Source organism: Octopus bimaculoides, chromosome 21 (assembly GCF_046866305.1).
Source record: "Octopus bimaculoides isolate indiv1 chromosome 21, ASM4686630v1, whole genome shotgun sequence".
Lineage (NCBI taxonomy): Eukaryota > Metazoa > Mollusca > Cephalopoda > Octopoda > Octopodidae > Octopus > Octopus bimaculoides.
Genome location: NC_142948.1, coordinates 2,249,190 through 2,264,410, shown reverse-complemented (window position 1 = coordinate 2,264,410; position 15,221 = coordinate 2,249,190). Strand labels below are relative to the sequence as shown.

The window sequence follows — 15,221 nt, the reverse complement described above, 5'->3', positions numbered from 1 at the left end:
AAAAAGAAAGTCTGTATTTCTTATTGTCACTTCTAGACATTGTTTAGTCACCGTTTATCTTTATTCTTAACAAATAAATTTGACAACTTTTATGCAACATCTCAAATTTAAAGCGATTTTGATGTTGATACTCAAAGATCGATGATAATTATCGATAGTCCAGCTGATAATTACAGCGAACAAAATTGATTCCCAATTAAAAAAAAAAAAGCTATTAAAATTGCTAATAAAACTTTCCCCAAACTTCTGTTTGAAGTACTAAGCTGTTCCATTCCAATATATTTTAGTGTTTTATTCACAAACAGCAAATCCTGTAATCTCTATGGGACAGTTGTAGATTCCTCGTGGATAAAGATACAATCTATTATGATATACGAGAAACAAGCAACAGAAATGTCATGTGAAACACTAACAAATTGACTAAACATCAACTTTTTACATTGATTCTTGTTTTTATTTGTGATTTCGTATTTGTTTTCTCAGACTTTGATATTATATTTACTTTGTGTTACGTTGATTTCCTTTTGAGGAAGTGAAGGATGTCTTCGCAACTTGGGTATTCAGTACGATTATCTACATTCTCCACTGGGCAAAGAAAAATCGGTGTTACTATAGTATGATATCCACCTTGCTTGTTGCACCTATCGTAAGGCACTCTACCAAACAACCCATTGACGGCCTTCAGCCCTTAATTCCAGCCCATTTAGTTGTTCACACTAGCACCATGCTAGCCAGAGACTTTTACAAAATGATCTTAAGTGAAGATGAAGCAGTGTTCTTTTTGAGAGAGCACAATCTTTTTGACCAGGTAGGAAATGTACCTCCTCGTCATAAATGCAGAACATGAATGCAAGATGGATAGAACGGGAGAATTCCGGCCAATATTGGGATGTCCGAAAAAAGGGTGCCAAGCATATTGATCAGTTCTGGAAGGAAGTTTTTCCACTAATCCGATTTAAATGAGAAGATTAATAGCAGATTAAGTGTGTGTGGAATTTTAGAATATGTGTCATGCAGTTTGTAGCGTGATAATATCACACCAAACAAGGTGTCAAATGATTGGCACACAGGAAAATTCTATACAGATTGACTAAGGTCGGTTTGCTGGTCGTCGTAAATATAACCATGGTTGATTGTTGACTGGTGATCAACCTCCGAACTCAGAGGGTTTTGTGCAGAACTTATAAATAAAATGTCCATTGTTGAATGTCTTCACTTTAAATATCCTTGATATTTTATATTTTGTTCTCTTTTCTTTCAGAATATCAAATGACATTGGTATAAAAGAATATTATTTGCCTGAGATCCATCAATATTTATCATCTTTTAGAGACAAAAAGACGTCATACACAACAGATATAAACCTTCATCATCTAAATCAATGGTAGAATTACTGTGAAATATTGGCTTTGAACAGAAATTTTATACAAAATGCTCTCCAATTCACAGACTGGAATTTGTATTATAATAATTTGATATTGAAATTAAAGCTGATTTACAAAGGATTTTGCAGCATCTTCAAATATTGACAAAAATCACAGTTGATAGAAATATAGCCAAAGAAATAGGAATAAAATATATAAATAAAGGGAAGAAGAACTTTTATATTTATTGTGGTAAGAGAGAAACAAGAATGGAAGACGAATTGTGTGAGAAAAAGATTAAATGTGAAGCAGAGTCTGAAATTATTGATTTCCCTGAGGATATACAGGAAGAGAAAGGAAAGACATTCTATCAGTGTGATATCTGTCAGAAGTCATTCTCTCAAAAGTGTAACTTAACTACTCACAAACGCATTCATACAGGAGAGAAACCATATCAATGTGATATCTGTAGTAAATCATTTTCTCTAAAGCATCACCTAATTACACACAAACTTTTTCATACGGGAGAGAAACCATTTCACTGTGAAATCTGTGGTAAATCATTCTCTCAGAAAGGTAACCTAGCTAGACATACACGCTTTCACACAGGAGAGAAACCATATCAGTGTGATGTCTGTGGTAAATCATTCTCTCTAAATAATCTCTTAGCTACACACAAGCAAATTCACACTGGAGAAAAACCATTTCACTGTGTTATTTGTGGTAAGTCATTTTCTCAAAGTGGTAACTTAACTACCCACATACGTACTCATACCGGAGAAAAGCCATATCACTGTGAAATTTGTGGTGAATCATTTTCTCAAAATGGCAACTTAATTACTCACAAACACATTCATACAAGAGATAAAATCTATAATTGTGATATTTGTGGTAAACTATTTTCTGGACATGGTGAGTTAATGGAGCACAAGCATATTCATAGAGGAGAGAAACCATTTCATTGTGATATCTGTGGTAAATCATTCTCTCTGAAGCATCACTTAGCTGCACACAACGTCTATCATACAGGAAAGAAGCCATATCATTGTGATATCTGTGATAAATCATTCTCTCAAAAAGGTTACCTCACTAGACACAGACGCTTTCACACAGGACAGAGACCATTTCACTGTGATGTCTGTGGTAAGTCCTTCTCTGCAAATCATCACTTAAGTACACACAAACAAATTCACACAGGAGAAAAACCTTATCTGTGTGAAATCTGTGGTAAATCATTTCCTCAAAATGTTAACTTAACAATTCACATACGCACACATACGGGAAAGAAGCCATATCACTGTGATATCTGTGGTAAATCATTTGCTCAGCAAGGCAACTTGATTACTCACAAACAATCACACAAGAGATAAACCACATCACTGTGTCTGGTAAATCATTCTCTCAGCCATGAAAGTCTCTTAACTAGTCACAAATGCATTCATAATGGATGCAAGCTAAATCTGTGTGATACCTGTGGAAAATTCTTTTCTCAAAACAGTCACTCAACTGTCATAAACATGTTCATACAGGAGTAAGTTAACTGAACACAAACTCTTTCATCATCATTGTTCCATGCTGGCATAGGTTGGACAGTTTGATAGGAACTCGTAAATCAGAGGACCGCATGAAGTTTATGTAGGCACAAAAGTCTTCATACAGGAGCAAAACGATATTACTGCAATATCTGTGGTGAAGCGTTGTCATTATATTATCCTTTACCTACATACAAACTCAATTGTGGGGCCCAGGATCTTGAGATCTGACCTTGTTATTCTTTGTAAATATTCTTAATTACCTGAAATTGAAATAAATGTGGTTTTGCTCTTAAATTATTCTCCTGTTATTCTAAATGTACAACATTTAACCAAAACTTGTCCTGACACAACCAAGGGTTCAACGAATTTACATCCTCAACTACAAAATCTACTGCAAGGCTGTGTACACTAAGATACTGTACTAGAATGGATGGTCAAAAGAAGAACCCAGTCAGGGGTGCTGTAACTGGTAACTATCATCTGACTGCTTGCTTATCGATGATGCGGGTGCTTGTAACTGGGATAACAGGAAAGAAATTGTATGACCATATTGAAAGAAATGAACTGCTAGATGAACAGAAAGGCTGCAGGAAGGGATCACGAGAAACAAAGGATTTGTTACTAATAGAAAAGACAATTTTGAGGAACTGTTGGAGAAGTTTGACAAGCTTATCAATGGCTTGAATTGACTACAAGAAGATATATGATATGGTTCCTCACTCATGGATTCTAAAATGCCTAGAGATGGCTTGGGCAGCTAAAAATATGTTCTTCATATTCAAAAACAGTATGAGGAACTGGAAGATAGTTTTGAGAGCAGGTGGGAGGAAAGTTGGACAAGTTGACATCAAGAGGGGATTATTTACATTTGACGGATATTTGTCCTCATCTTGTTTGTTGTTAACACAATGTTTCAGCTGATATACCCTCCAGCCTTCATCAAGTGTCTTGGGGAAATTTCAAACCTGGGTTCTCATTCCTAAGGTATATTTCAATATTATTATTATTATTCCCCCTTTGGGAGTTCTATTTATTTATTTATCTATTTATTTGTTATATCTTTCTCTGTTTTCTTCCTCTGTTTAGACGAACGTTTCTACCTTTTCGGACAAAACCTTTTGTAACCTTCGTCCTTACATGTTTTTAATTGATATTAGCCCTTGTGGCCAATAAAACGAATTAATTATTATTATTATTATTCAGGTCACTGCTTGGAATCGAACTCGGAATCTAGGGGTTAGTAGCCCGTGCTCTTTTCCTTTTCCTGTGTAGGAACAGTAGCGGTGGTGAGGGCGAGGAAGTTTTCGTTGAACTGGCTGTTCAACCTCCCGCTCTCACTCGCCATTTTTCTTTATCTCGAAAAATTTTCGAATACAATGTGAATTTAGCCCCCAAAAGGATGGGTTTTCCAACAAAAATTAACTCCCAAGGAGGGCAGTTTCCTTAGAAACTGAATTTAATAACAAAAACGGGAGTTCAACAAATTTTTTACGACAAAACGGCTAACACGAATTACTCACGGAGCTAAAAGAAAAAAAAAGGTCTCAACACGTCGACAATAATAATAATAATAATAATTTATTCTCTTATTTGCCGCAAATGCTTAGGTAAAACCAACATAGAGGGACGAAAAATATCAGTTATTTACTTCCTTATAACAGGTTGCAGTAATCCGAGACTGTGGCTAATTTTCAGTCGATCAATTTCATTACTTCAGCAAAAATAAAAATCAATATATACTCCCCGTACATCGGCGAGTTTTCCATTTTACGCAAAAAACGAATTATTTTTGTGTTGTTTGTTGACGAATATTTGTGTCTGTAATTCTTCATTGAAATATCCAAAATCCTCGATTGTTTAACGATTGCAGATATATTGGGAGACGTGAACGAAATTGTATGAAATAAGGATTCATTAACTGAAGAAGACTTTACAGAGAAATATTCTTCACAAGGCCCGAAATTTGTGGGGTGGGGGAGTGGAGCCAGTCGATTAGGTCGACCGCAGTACGCGACTGGTACTTAATTTATCGATCCCGAAAGGATGAAAGGCAAAGTCAACCTCGGCGGAATTTGAACTCAGAACGTGAAATATTTCTACCCGACGGATAACATTAGAATTTCTAGCAGTCATTTAATATTTATGTTAAAGGTTGATTTATTTTTAGTTTCATAATTGAAACTGAATTCGAAATTAAAAACGGACGGAAATAATTCTAGAAATATAAACACCAGCTAAATACATTTTTTTTTTTAGGCTGCTGAAATCGAAAAATATGGTATTTGGTGAAGGACGAACAGAGGGAGGATTAAGAATTAATCAAATCCACATCTTTTAGAAGATAAAATCTATTTGAAGGAAACGTGGATGTATTTAAAGACTTAACACTTCCAAAATAATTTATTGCTAATTAACTGCGGAAAGAAATCGCTACAACATTCTTTACGACGATATGAAAATCTAAATGAAGATTTGTTATAAAATATAGAAGTTGTGTTGAAGCTGTCATTGTCCATTCTGAGTTGTGACTACTTGAATCTATCGTGACATCTTCGTCATTGGCTCTGTATTAATATGTAAGTATTATTAACAGATACAACAACATCTACATTGTATAAGTTGTGTCCTCTTTCTACTACATCTGTTTGTTTGGATAAAAACGTGAAGTAAAGGAGAACTTTTCCTAAAGCAACGATGTTGTCTTCATCCTCATCCGGTAGGTTGTCACATATGTAATCGGAGTTGAAAAACTTGCTTTACCTGACATGAACTATTGTTGTCTTAATACTTCCACTATTTTCCTTTCCACACTCCGTTTCAATGATCGTTACCCCCCCCCCCCCATATCTTATCAACGCAAAGTGCTTTATGTATTTTGTCCATTCCGGTTTTCAGTAATGCTGACAATTTTGAAGGTGTAAAAGAAAAAAAAACAGGTTATAATTTATGTCCCCTAATTCCTTGGATTCTTTTTTTTTTTTTAATTATTTGGAATTCCCTTTTTAAAAAGCAAAGATTATGAGTACCGTAACTACAGATTTCGGTTAATATCTAGATGTGGATCTAGATAATAACCCAGATTTCTACCCCCCCCCCACATCTACTTTGGATGATCATAACTTTCAGAAAAATGGATATTTTTTAACGAAATGTTTCTCCGAATATGTGTTATATCATGTAGATTCCGAATATACAAAAATTTTTTGGGAAAGGGTTTTAGGACGGGGTGGGGTTAGGAATTTCGGAAAATTCAGCGGCGTCCACTTCAATTCATCTTAACTTTCAAGAAAGTGGATATTTTTTTTTATGAAATTCTCTACAAATATACTTCGAACTATGTAGATTCTGAGGACATAGGAAATTTTTTTGGTAAACAATTGGGGTTTATTTTTGCGAACCGTTCCCCACTCGGGGTTGTCCAATATCGAATGTCTGCTTCTTAAGATTCCTCTATATTTTCTATTTTGTTCTCTTTTCTTTCAGAATATCAGATGACATAGGCCCAAGAGAGATTGTTTCACGTCGGACCCATCAATATTTATCATTTTTAAGACTCAAGAACTGCCATACACAACAACAATAAATCTTCAGCTGAATTACTGTGAAATATTTGCACTGAGATTATTGGTAAAATTTCCCCACTTAACTATATATAATAGGATGATTGTGGATTCTAAATAATTAAAAAAGAGTTTGCAGCCTCTACAAATATTGACAGAGAACAATGTTTATGGAAGCATAGCACACAAGAAATATTTGTCAGGAAGAAAATATAAAAATTAAAAGAAAAATTATGGAAAATGAATTGTGTGAGAAGAAAATTAAATGTGAAACACAGTCTAAAAGGATTCCTGATCTTGATGATGGAAAGAAAGAGAAAGTAAAAATGTTATACGACTGTGATATCTGTAAAAAGACATTTTCTCAAAAAGGTAACCTGAATACTCACAAACGCATTCATACAGGAGAGAAACCATATCACTGTGACATCTGCAGTAAATCATTCTCTCAAGTTGCAAACTTAATTACACATAAACGTATTCACACAGGAGAGAGGCCTTACATTTGTGATATTTGTGATAAGTCATTCTCCGTAAGTAGTCACTTGACTACTCACAAACGGATTCATACAGATGAGAAACCAAATCACTGTGATATCTGTGGTAAATCATTCTCTGTAAGTAGCCATTTAACTAAACACAAACGTATTCATACAGGAGAGAGGCCGTATCTTTGCGATGTGTGTGGTAAATCCTTCACTGGAAGTAGTGATTTAACTACCCACAAACGCATTCATACTGGAGAAAAACCATATCACTGTGATATCTGTGGTAAGTCATTCTCAGGAAGTAGTTACTTAACTACTCACAAACGTATTCATACAGGAGAGAAACCATTTTGCTGTGATGTTTGTGGTAAATCATTCCCTAAGAATTGCACATTAACAAGACACAAACGCACCCATACAGGAGAGAAGCCATATCACTGTGATATCTGTGGTAAATCATTCTCCCAAAATGGTGAATTAACTGCTCACAAACTTATTCATACAGGAGAGAAACCATATCAATGTGATATTTGTGATAAATCATTCTCTCAAAATGGGGAATTAACTACACACAAGCGTATTCATACCGGAGAGAAACCATATACCTGTGATGTCTGTGGTAAATCATTCTCTGTAAGTAGTCACTTAACTAAACATATACGTGTTCATACAGGAGAGAGACCACATCACTGTGATATCTGTGGCAAATCCTTCTCTCAAAAAAGGCACTTAACTACACATAAAGGTATTCATGCAGAAAAATAATTCTATCAATATCAAAATTCATGTCGAAGTAAATATAGTGCAGCCTACATACTACTGAATTTTGGTTGATATATATATACATACTACTAAATTTTCTTTGTTGATATAACTAGTGGTTATAAAGGCAATTAGCTGGCAGAATCATAACTGGACCAAAAATGCTTGGCAGAGTTTCTTCCAGTTCTATGTTCTGATGCCAATATAAGATAACTTTTCTGTTTGGTAATTTAGTAATCTTCTCAATGGGCCGTAAATATGCCCCACAGGAAATTCTAAACTGTCATAAACATCGATACTTAGCATTGCTTGACTTGGTGATATTTTATTCATAGATATTGATTTCAAATATTGGCACAAGGCCAGAAAGTTTGGGGGAGGGGTAAGTGGATTACATTTCAACTGGTAACTAGTTTGACCCCCCCACCTCCCAAACAGGATAAAAGACACAGTTGACCTCGATGAAATTTGAACTCGGAATGTAAAGATGGCCAAAATGACACTAAACATTTTGCCAGCTCACCCTTGTAATTTTTATTCATAAATATTGATTTCAAATTTTGACACAAGGCCAGCAAGTTCAGGGGAGGGGTAAGTTCATTGCATTCACCCAGTACATGACTGGTACTTACTATATTGACCCTGAAAGGACGAAATGTAAGGTCGATGTTAGTGGAATTTGAACTGAGAACAATTTTTATTCATAACTATTCTTTTCTATTCTTGGCACAAGGCCTGAAATTTTGGGGGAGGGGGCCCAGGCGATTAGAACGAACCAGTATGCGACTGGTACTTAATTTATCGACCCCGAAAGGATGAAAGGCAAAGTTGAACTCCGAATGTAAAGACGGATGAAATGCCACTAAACATTTGGCCCAGCGTGCCAACAGCTCTGCCAGCTCACTGCCTTTTATTCATAAATATTGCTAAATAATTTTTTTGTTCTTTTTCTCTTTAACAATCTTGTAATTGTGTGAATAAACCTACTTTGCAATATTCTTAAAATTTGTAAAAATAACTGAGAAAATAGTTAAACATTGATTTTGTGTTACATGTTCCATCAAATGTTTATTGTGTGTGTATTGCATCCATTCATGACTTGGTTATACATTGCTTTGTGCATTTTACATATATTCTGGTTTAAATGTTAAGTCTTGATTGGATTCATACATTTAGACATAAACTTTTATATGAAATGGACAAGTTGGCTTAAGCAGAAGGTCAAAAATATATTCTTCCTTGACCATTAAGAAATTAGTATCAAAATTGTTCAGAAAAATGAAAGTTCAACTACATACATGAATAAATATTATTACAATCATGGAAATAAACTTGTCGATTTGTCATGTTGTTATTGTTTCAATTAGATTATTTGCTAATTTCAAACTTTGTTGTTTATTATAGTTACCAGGTTTTATGCGTTTTCATTATTTAAACATGAGTTTAAGCCGTGTATACAGGGCTTAAGTGTATTACAACTTGTTGGAAAAGGGTAGAAAAAGGGTCCAGAGAATAGCAACAGTCGGGTAAAGACAGACAGCAATGACAATCGAAGCCCAAAGAGACAAAAATGAACAGTAAGAGTGGTAAGGAGGAAAGAGTGCTTGGACATGTGAAGAGTAGTGATGACAAATTTCAGGAATTTTCGAAGGATACGCTGTCCTGATAGCTAACAACCTACACGGGTAGTTTATTCATGGCTTTGACATTTCTGTAGGTGATCCCTATTTAAAGTTGATAAAGCAGTGTTGTCTACATTTTTACGATTGTGTCTTTGATGGACTGTGTCTGTATACCTAACAGATATTTGTTTTATGTTGCTGTAACCTGTCCATCTACCAGGTAAAATGTGACTCTCGTCTAAAATTAATGGACAGGTATGGCTGTGTGGTAAGAAGCTTGCTTCCCAACCACATGGTTCTTTGTTCAGTCCTATTGCAGGCCACCTTGGGCAAGTATCTTCTTCTATAGCCTCAGACTGACCAAGAACCTTGTGAGTGGATTTGGTAGATGGAAACTGAAAGAAGCCCATGTATATATCTATATGCTTGTGGTTGTCCCCCGCCCATCTATGTCCCAGTAACTTAGCGGTTCAGCACAAGCAACCGGTACAATAAGTACTAGGCTTAAAAAATAAGTCCTGGGTTTGATTTGTTTGACTAAAATCCTTCAAGGCAGTGCTCCAGCATGGCCACAATAAAAGAATAAACTCATTGCTGTAGCAACAGCAATAGTGGTCGTAATTTAGTCACCATATCAGTCCTGATCAAGCAGGTCTGTGGTCAAAGTGTTCCAGGCTTGACCATCATCGACATTGTCGTCGTTTAACATCTGCTTTCCTCGCTGATGTGGGTAGGACGGTATCACTGAGGGCTGCACCAGGTTCCAATCTGATCTGGCAAAATTTCTACAGCTGGATGCCCTTCCAACCACACCACCAACTGTGCCACCCATGAGTGACCCACCTACTTCACTACTGTAAAGGATGAAATCTACAAAATGACACTCACTTGCTCTACATGCAACAAACTCGAGTGGAAACCTATCCATCACTTTCGGACAGGACAAAAAAATGTCCTTGGTGCCTGTTCGGCCAGTGGTAGATCGTGCGACCGAGAATTAGATTCGGTTTCGAATCTCAGCCCGCAAAATAACAGGTAGTTTCCACAATTGTATCAACAAAGAAACGAAGCTCACAGTCCGACACCTGAAATCACAGACAGATTAACAACTGGCAAAGAGTATCTGAACGGAATAATACAGGTAAGAAAACTTGCGAAAAATACCTGATCGAGAATAATACGCATGAGAAAACATCTATTATTCAAGGACGAAAAGAGACGAGAACACTAAGATCAGGATGAATAATTAAGACACCTTTTTTTATCTAAAGGACTATAGGTTTTGAATGCACCGTGACTAACTTTGCATTCAGCAGATATGACTGTTATGAATTATAATATCCTCAGATTAATTCCTTTCTACAATAGTAAATAATAGATATCTTCTTTTGTATTGAGTACGAAAATGCGGCTTAGAGTCGAATGACGTTCATAGATGGATGCTGTCTTTACTTAATATAAAAAGACGCGTTTTAATCTTTGGTCGTCAATGATGAACGAATTCGATGGCGAGCAGAAAGAAAGTCTGAATAAAAGCCTTCTTTGAACTGGTTTATGACACACGGCTACTTTATTTTATCGATTTCAGAGCGTGAGAAGCCGGAAGTAATACTGCAGAGGATTTTTCGCTTCTGCCAACTGACCAAATTAATTAATTAAACACGTTAATTCATACGTGATTGTTAATTAGCCATCGACATCCTTTATTATGTCGATGTGAAAATCTAAATGAAGGTTTGTTGTAAAATATAAAAGTTATGTCGAAGCTGAAATTGTCCTGTCTGAGTTGTGATTACTCGAATCTATTGTGACATCTTCGTCATTGGATCTATATTATGTAAGTAGCATTAATAGAAACAACATTTACATTGTATAGATCGTGTCATGTTCTGTTTGTTTTGATGTGTTCAAAGATAAAGGAAAGACTGAGGAAGAGAAGTAATTTTCCTAAAGTAACGATCTTTTAACTCCCATACGAGTCGGCTGTGACTTATATAAGTGAGTTGATTGCCTATCGTTGTCTTAATACTTTCACTGTTTTCCTTTGCATACTTCAGTTCAGTTATCGTTATCTCCCCGTATCTTAATAAATTTGTATTTTTTAAGGTCACTTCAATTAATTGTATAGTTACAATTTGCGTTTCTTTTTATAATATAACCTTGACCACTTTTGTCGAACATCGCAAATATAAACTGATTTTAATGTTGTCAGTCAGAAATCGACTTTGATTTTCCATTCCACCAACGTCTGATACATCATCAGTACTTGTGCATGTGAACTTAAACGTGTTTGGAACATAAATTAACATGAAATTTTGGTGGAAAGTTTCAATTTAGATCATTTTAAAGCAGTAAATTTATATCATAGAACCAGGGGCAGTTTTGGGCAGATTTGTGTGAAAAGGGTTAAGGGATTAAGAAAAAGAAAAGAATGGGAACTTTAGCAGGAATTTAGGTCAGTGGGAGTTGGGTTTTCTCCAGGTTTTATGAGACACAAACTTCAATATTGATGTATATGCTCATACGCGTATGTGTGCAGTCATGCATACATAGGTGTGAACGCATGAACATGTACTTTTTGTACGTTTATATGCAAATTACACATTTGTTTGAAACAAAAGATTGCTGTGAAAGTTTCACTCAGTGTCTGTTGAAGCATTTTCATTGTTGCATTAGGCTACTACCTCTTGTGGACAGACTGAAACTGGCATACGAAAGGTTGGGACTGCCACTGGCTCTAACGTATGGAGAAAGGATTGGGTTCCATTGCCAAGGTAAAAGTTTATATCTACACAGTGTATTAATGTAGAAGAAATGTTCACTGTTCAATGTCTACTGTTTATTTGCATATTCTTTCTTTCTTATTTCAGAAATATCAGATGACATTGGCATAAAATAATCTGAGTATAGAGTATCTTCAAATATCAACAAAAATTACATTTGTTGAAACTATAGCAACAAAGAATATTTGTTGGGAATAAACATTTAAGAATTAAAAGAAGGAAAACATCTCTGTTGAGGTGAGAGATGAAACATGATGGAAGACAAACTATGTGAGAACAAAGTTATACGTAAGACACAGTCTACAAGTATGGGATTCTCTGTTGGTGTAAAAAAACAAGAAGATAAAACATTATATACGGGAGAGGATGTGTATAGCTGTGATACAGGAGAGAAACCATATCATTGTGATATCTGTGGTAAATCATTCTCAAGAAATCATCACTTAACAACACACAAACACATTCATTCAGGTGATAAACCATATCACTGTGATATCTGTGGTAAATCATTCTCTCAGAACAGTCACTTAACGACACACAAACGTAGTCACACAGGAGATAAACCATATCACTGTGATATCTGTGGTAAATCATTCTCTCAGAACAGTCACTTAGCAACACATAAACACATTCATACAGGAGATAAACCATATCACTGTGATATCTGTGGTAAATTATTCTCTCAGAACAGTCACTTAACTACTCACAAACGTAGTCACACAGGAGATAAACCATATCACTGTGATATTTGTGGTAAATCATTCCCTCAAAATGGTGACTTAATTACTCACAAACGTATTCATTCAGGTGAGAAACCATTTCCCTGTGATATTTGTGGTAAATCGTTCTCTCAAAAAGGTCACCGCATTACTCACATGCAATTTCATACTGGAGAGAAGACATATCACTGTGAAGTTTGTGGGAAAACATTCTCGGGATTTAGTTACTTCACCACTCATAAACGTATTCATACAGGGTGGACACCATATCACTGTGATATCTGTGGTAAATTATTCTCTCTGAACAGTCACTTAATTACTCACAAACGTAGTCACACAGGAGATAAACCATATCACTGTGATATTTGTGGTAAATCATTCCCTCAAAATGGTGACTTAACTACTCACAAACGTATTCATTCAGGAGAGAAACCATTTCCCTGTGATATTTGTGGTAAATCATTCTCTCAGAAAGGTAATCTCATTACTCACAGACACACTCATACAGGAGATAAACCATACCACTGTGATACCTGTGGTAAATCATTCTCTCTCAAGCATCACTTAACTAATCACAAACGTAGTCACACAAGAGAGAAACCACATCACTAAAATTTGTGGTCAATTATTCTTTGACAATGGTGACTTAACTACTGACAAATGTTTTAACTCTGGAGAGAAGCCCTACCTCTGTGACATATGTGGTAAATTGTTCTCTCAAAATACTCACTTATGTAGCTATGTATATATTTATGCAGCACAATGACTTCATGAGTGGCTTAATGTGGCTTGCAGTGAATAAATTTCAATACATGGAATACTTGATTTTTGATGAGCAAATTAATGTTTGTGGTAAATCCTTCTCTCAGAAAGGTAACCTCATGACTCACAAACACACTCATACAGCAGATAAACCATACCTGTGATACCTGTGGTAAGTTTTTCATTAGGTTCATAAATTTCTGAGTATTGGTACTTTCAGATGCTCAGAAAATTACTCTAATAACCAACAACAAAAAAAAAAGACTAATTTGTTCAATGAAATTGTTTAAAACCAATTGCTGCCTTCTATTTTCTACAAACATAAAAAAATCATCGAATGGAAATATCCTATGTGACAAGTGTATTCAACCATGAAAGAAACTCTAACATTGTAGGTGTATTGGTGTACTTTTGTATACTGATTATGGAAATGAAAATCATTTTTGCCATAAATTAATAAATGAAAAGTTAATAGCTTTTAAAGTTTGCAAATTTTAGGTAATTTTAACCAATTGAAAACTACATTCATTGGCGTATTTATTACATTGGGGCATTGGTGTGGCAACACTGTGAAGGGGCACCCCACAGTGGTGCCACATCAAATGCTATGACATTAGTCTCATTACCTTTTTTACAGACCTTGTATGTGGTGCAGGAGATATGAAAATTTTAATTTATTTCACAAACTCCACATTTGAATTTTTGCTACAAAATATGTATTGTCTTCCTGAACTGAACTACAGTTTGTGTTTTTGTAATTTAATGTTCAGTTTCTATTTTTGGTAAATTTTCATTAAAAAAAAACAATAAAAAATTCATAACAGTTCCAACTTTACCCATGACTTTATTCATTAAAACTTCCATCATTGAATGTTTTGTCATCTTGCATAAAATGCTAGCTTCTAAATCCTGTTTTCTGATTGACTTAAAATAATCAAACTTTAAACATCTGAATAAGAATATTGGATTCAGCATGAAGAATTACATCCATATACCAAATTTTTAAAGTTTCATGTAATTTTAAATTTTCGAAAAGTGTAAGCCAAACAGAAAACATCTGAGATACATTCTAAAGGTAAGTGGTCATCTGTCAGGATATAAAAAGGACAGAGTAGCAAAGAGATATGAATTGAGACGGAGAGAGAGTCGTACAAGTTCTACTGATGTATCATTGAGAAAAAGAAAGAAAAATTGGAGTGCAAAAGAGGCTAAATCGAAGAGAGAAAGTAATGTGTATGAAATTGTGAATAAAGTAATATAAAGTGCATTACGTAATCATTGTATTCCAATTTCTTTCACTTTGCAATGTGTAGCAGAGGAGCGAGTATCTTTTCATACAGACACGATGCAGGCTACACTTTCAGATTTAAAACTGAAGATCTTCTTCATTGCATTCCTTGCTTGTTTTTAGGTAATAATAATAACAGAATTATAACGCACCAGTGTTAGAATGGTAGTAATTATTTCATTGGCGTAAAGAAAAAGTAGGAACCTCCCTCAAATTGGTCAGTGTTAATATTATTTGTAATAAAAATGTAAAACCAGAAATATTAGACAAGTGATTTCATCACTTTACTGCAACTCAATTCTATCCATTCAGGAAAAACAGATGCTGCTGTTCTAGCT

At 35.1% G+C, this 15,221-nt stretch overlaps 3 protein-coding genes across 3 annotated transcripts; all 3 read left to right on the top strand.

Annotated features, from left to right (window-relative positions):
• The first annotated feature begins 1,633 nt into the window (after positions 1–1,633).
• Positions 1,634–9,040, top strand: LOC149131463 (uncharacterized). The gene is made up of 3 exons (XM_052975614.2): positions 1,634–3,883; positions 5,156–5,475; positions 6,383–9,040. Exon 1 carries the CDS (start codon positions 1,634–1,636, stop codon positions 2,732–2,734), a length of 1,101 nt encoding a protein of 366 aa, XP_052831574.2. The 3' UTR covers positions 2,735–3,883; positions 5,156–5,475; positions 6,383–9,040.
• Positions 6,693–9,040, top strand: LOC128250483 (uncharacterized). The gene has a single exon (XM_089339262.1). It carries the CDS (start codon positions 6,693–6,695, stop codon positions 7,710–7,712), a length of 1,020 nt encoding a protein of 339 aa, XP_089195388.1. The 3' UTR covers positions 7,713–9,040.
• Positions 9,041–12,228: 3,188 nt separating this feature from the next.
• Positions 12,229–13,744, top strand: LOC149131462 (uncharacterized). The gene is given in 2 exon segments (XM_089339251.1): positions 12,229–13,441; positions 13,443–13,744. Coding segments are annotated over 2 exon segments (1,233 nt in total). The 5' UTR covers positions 12,229–12,365; the 3' UTR covers positions 13,600–13,744.
• The last annotated feature ends 1,477 nt before the right edge of the window (positions 13,745–15,221 follow it).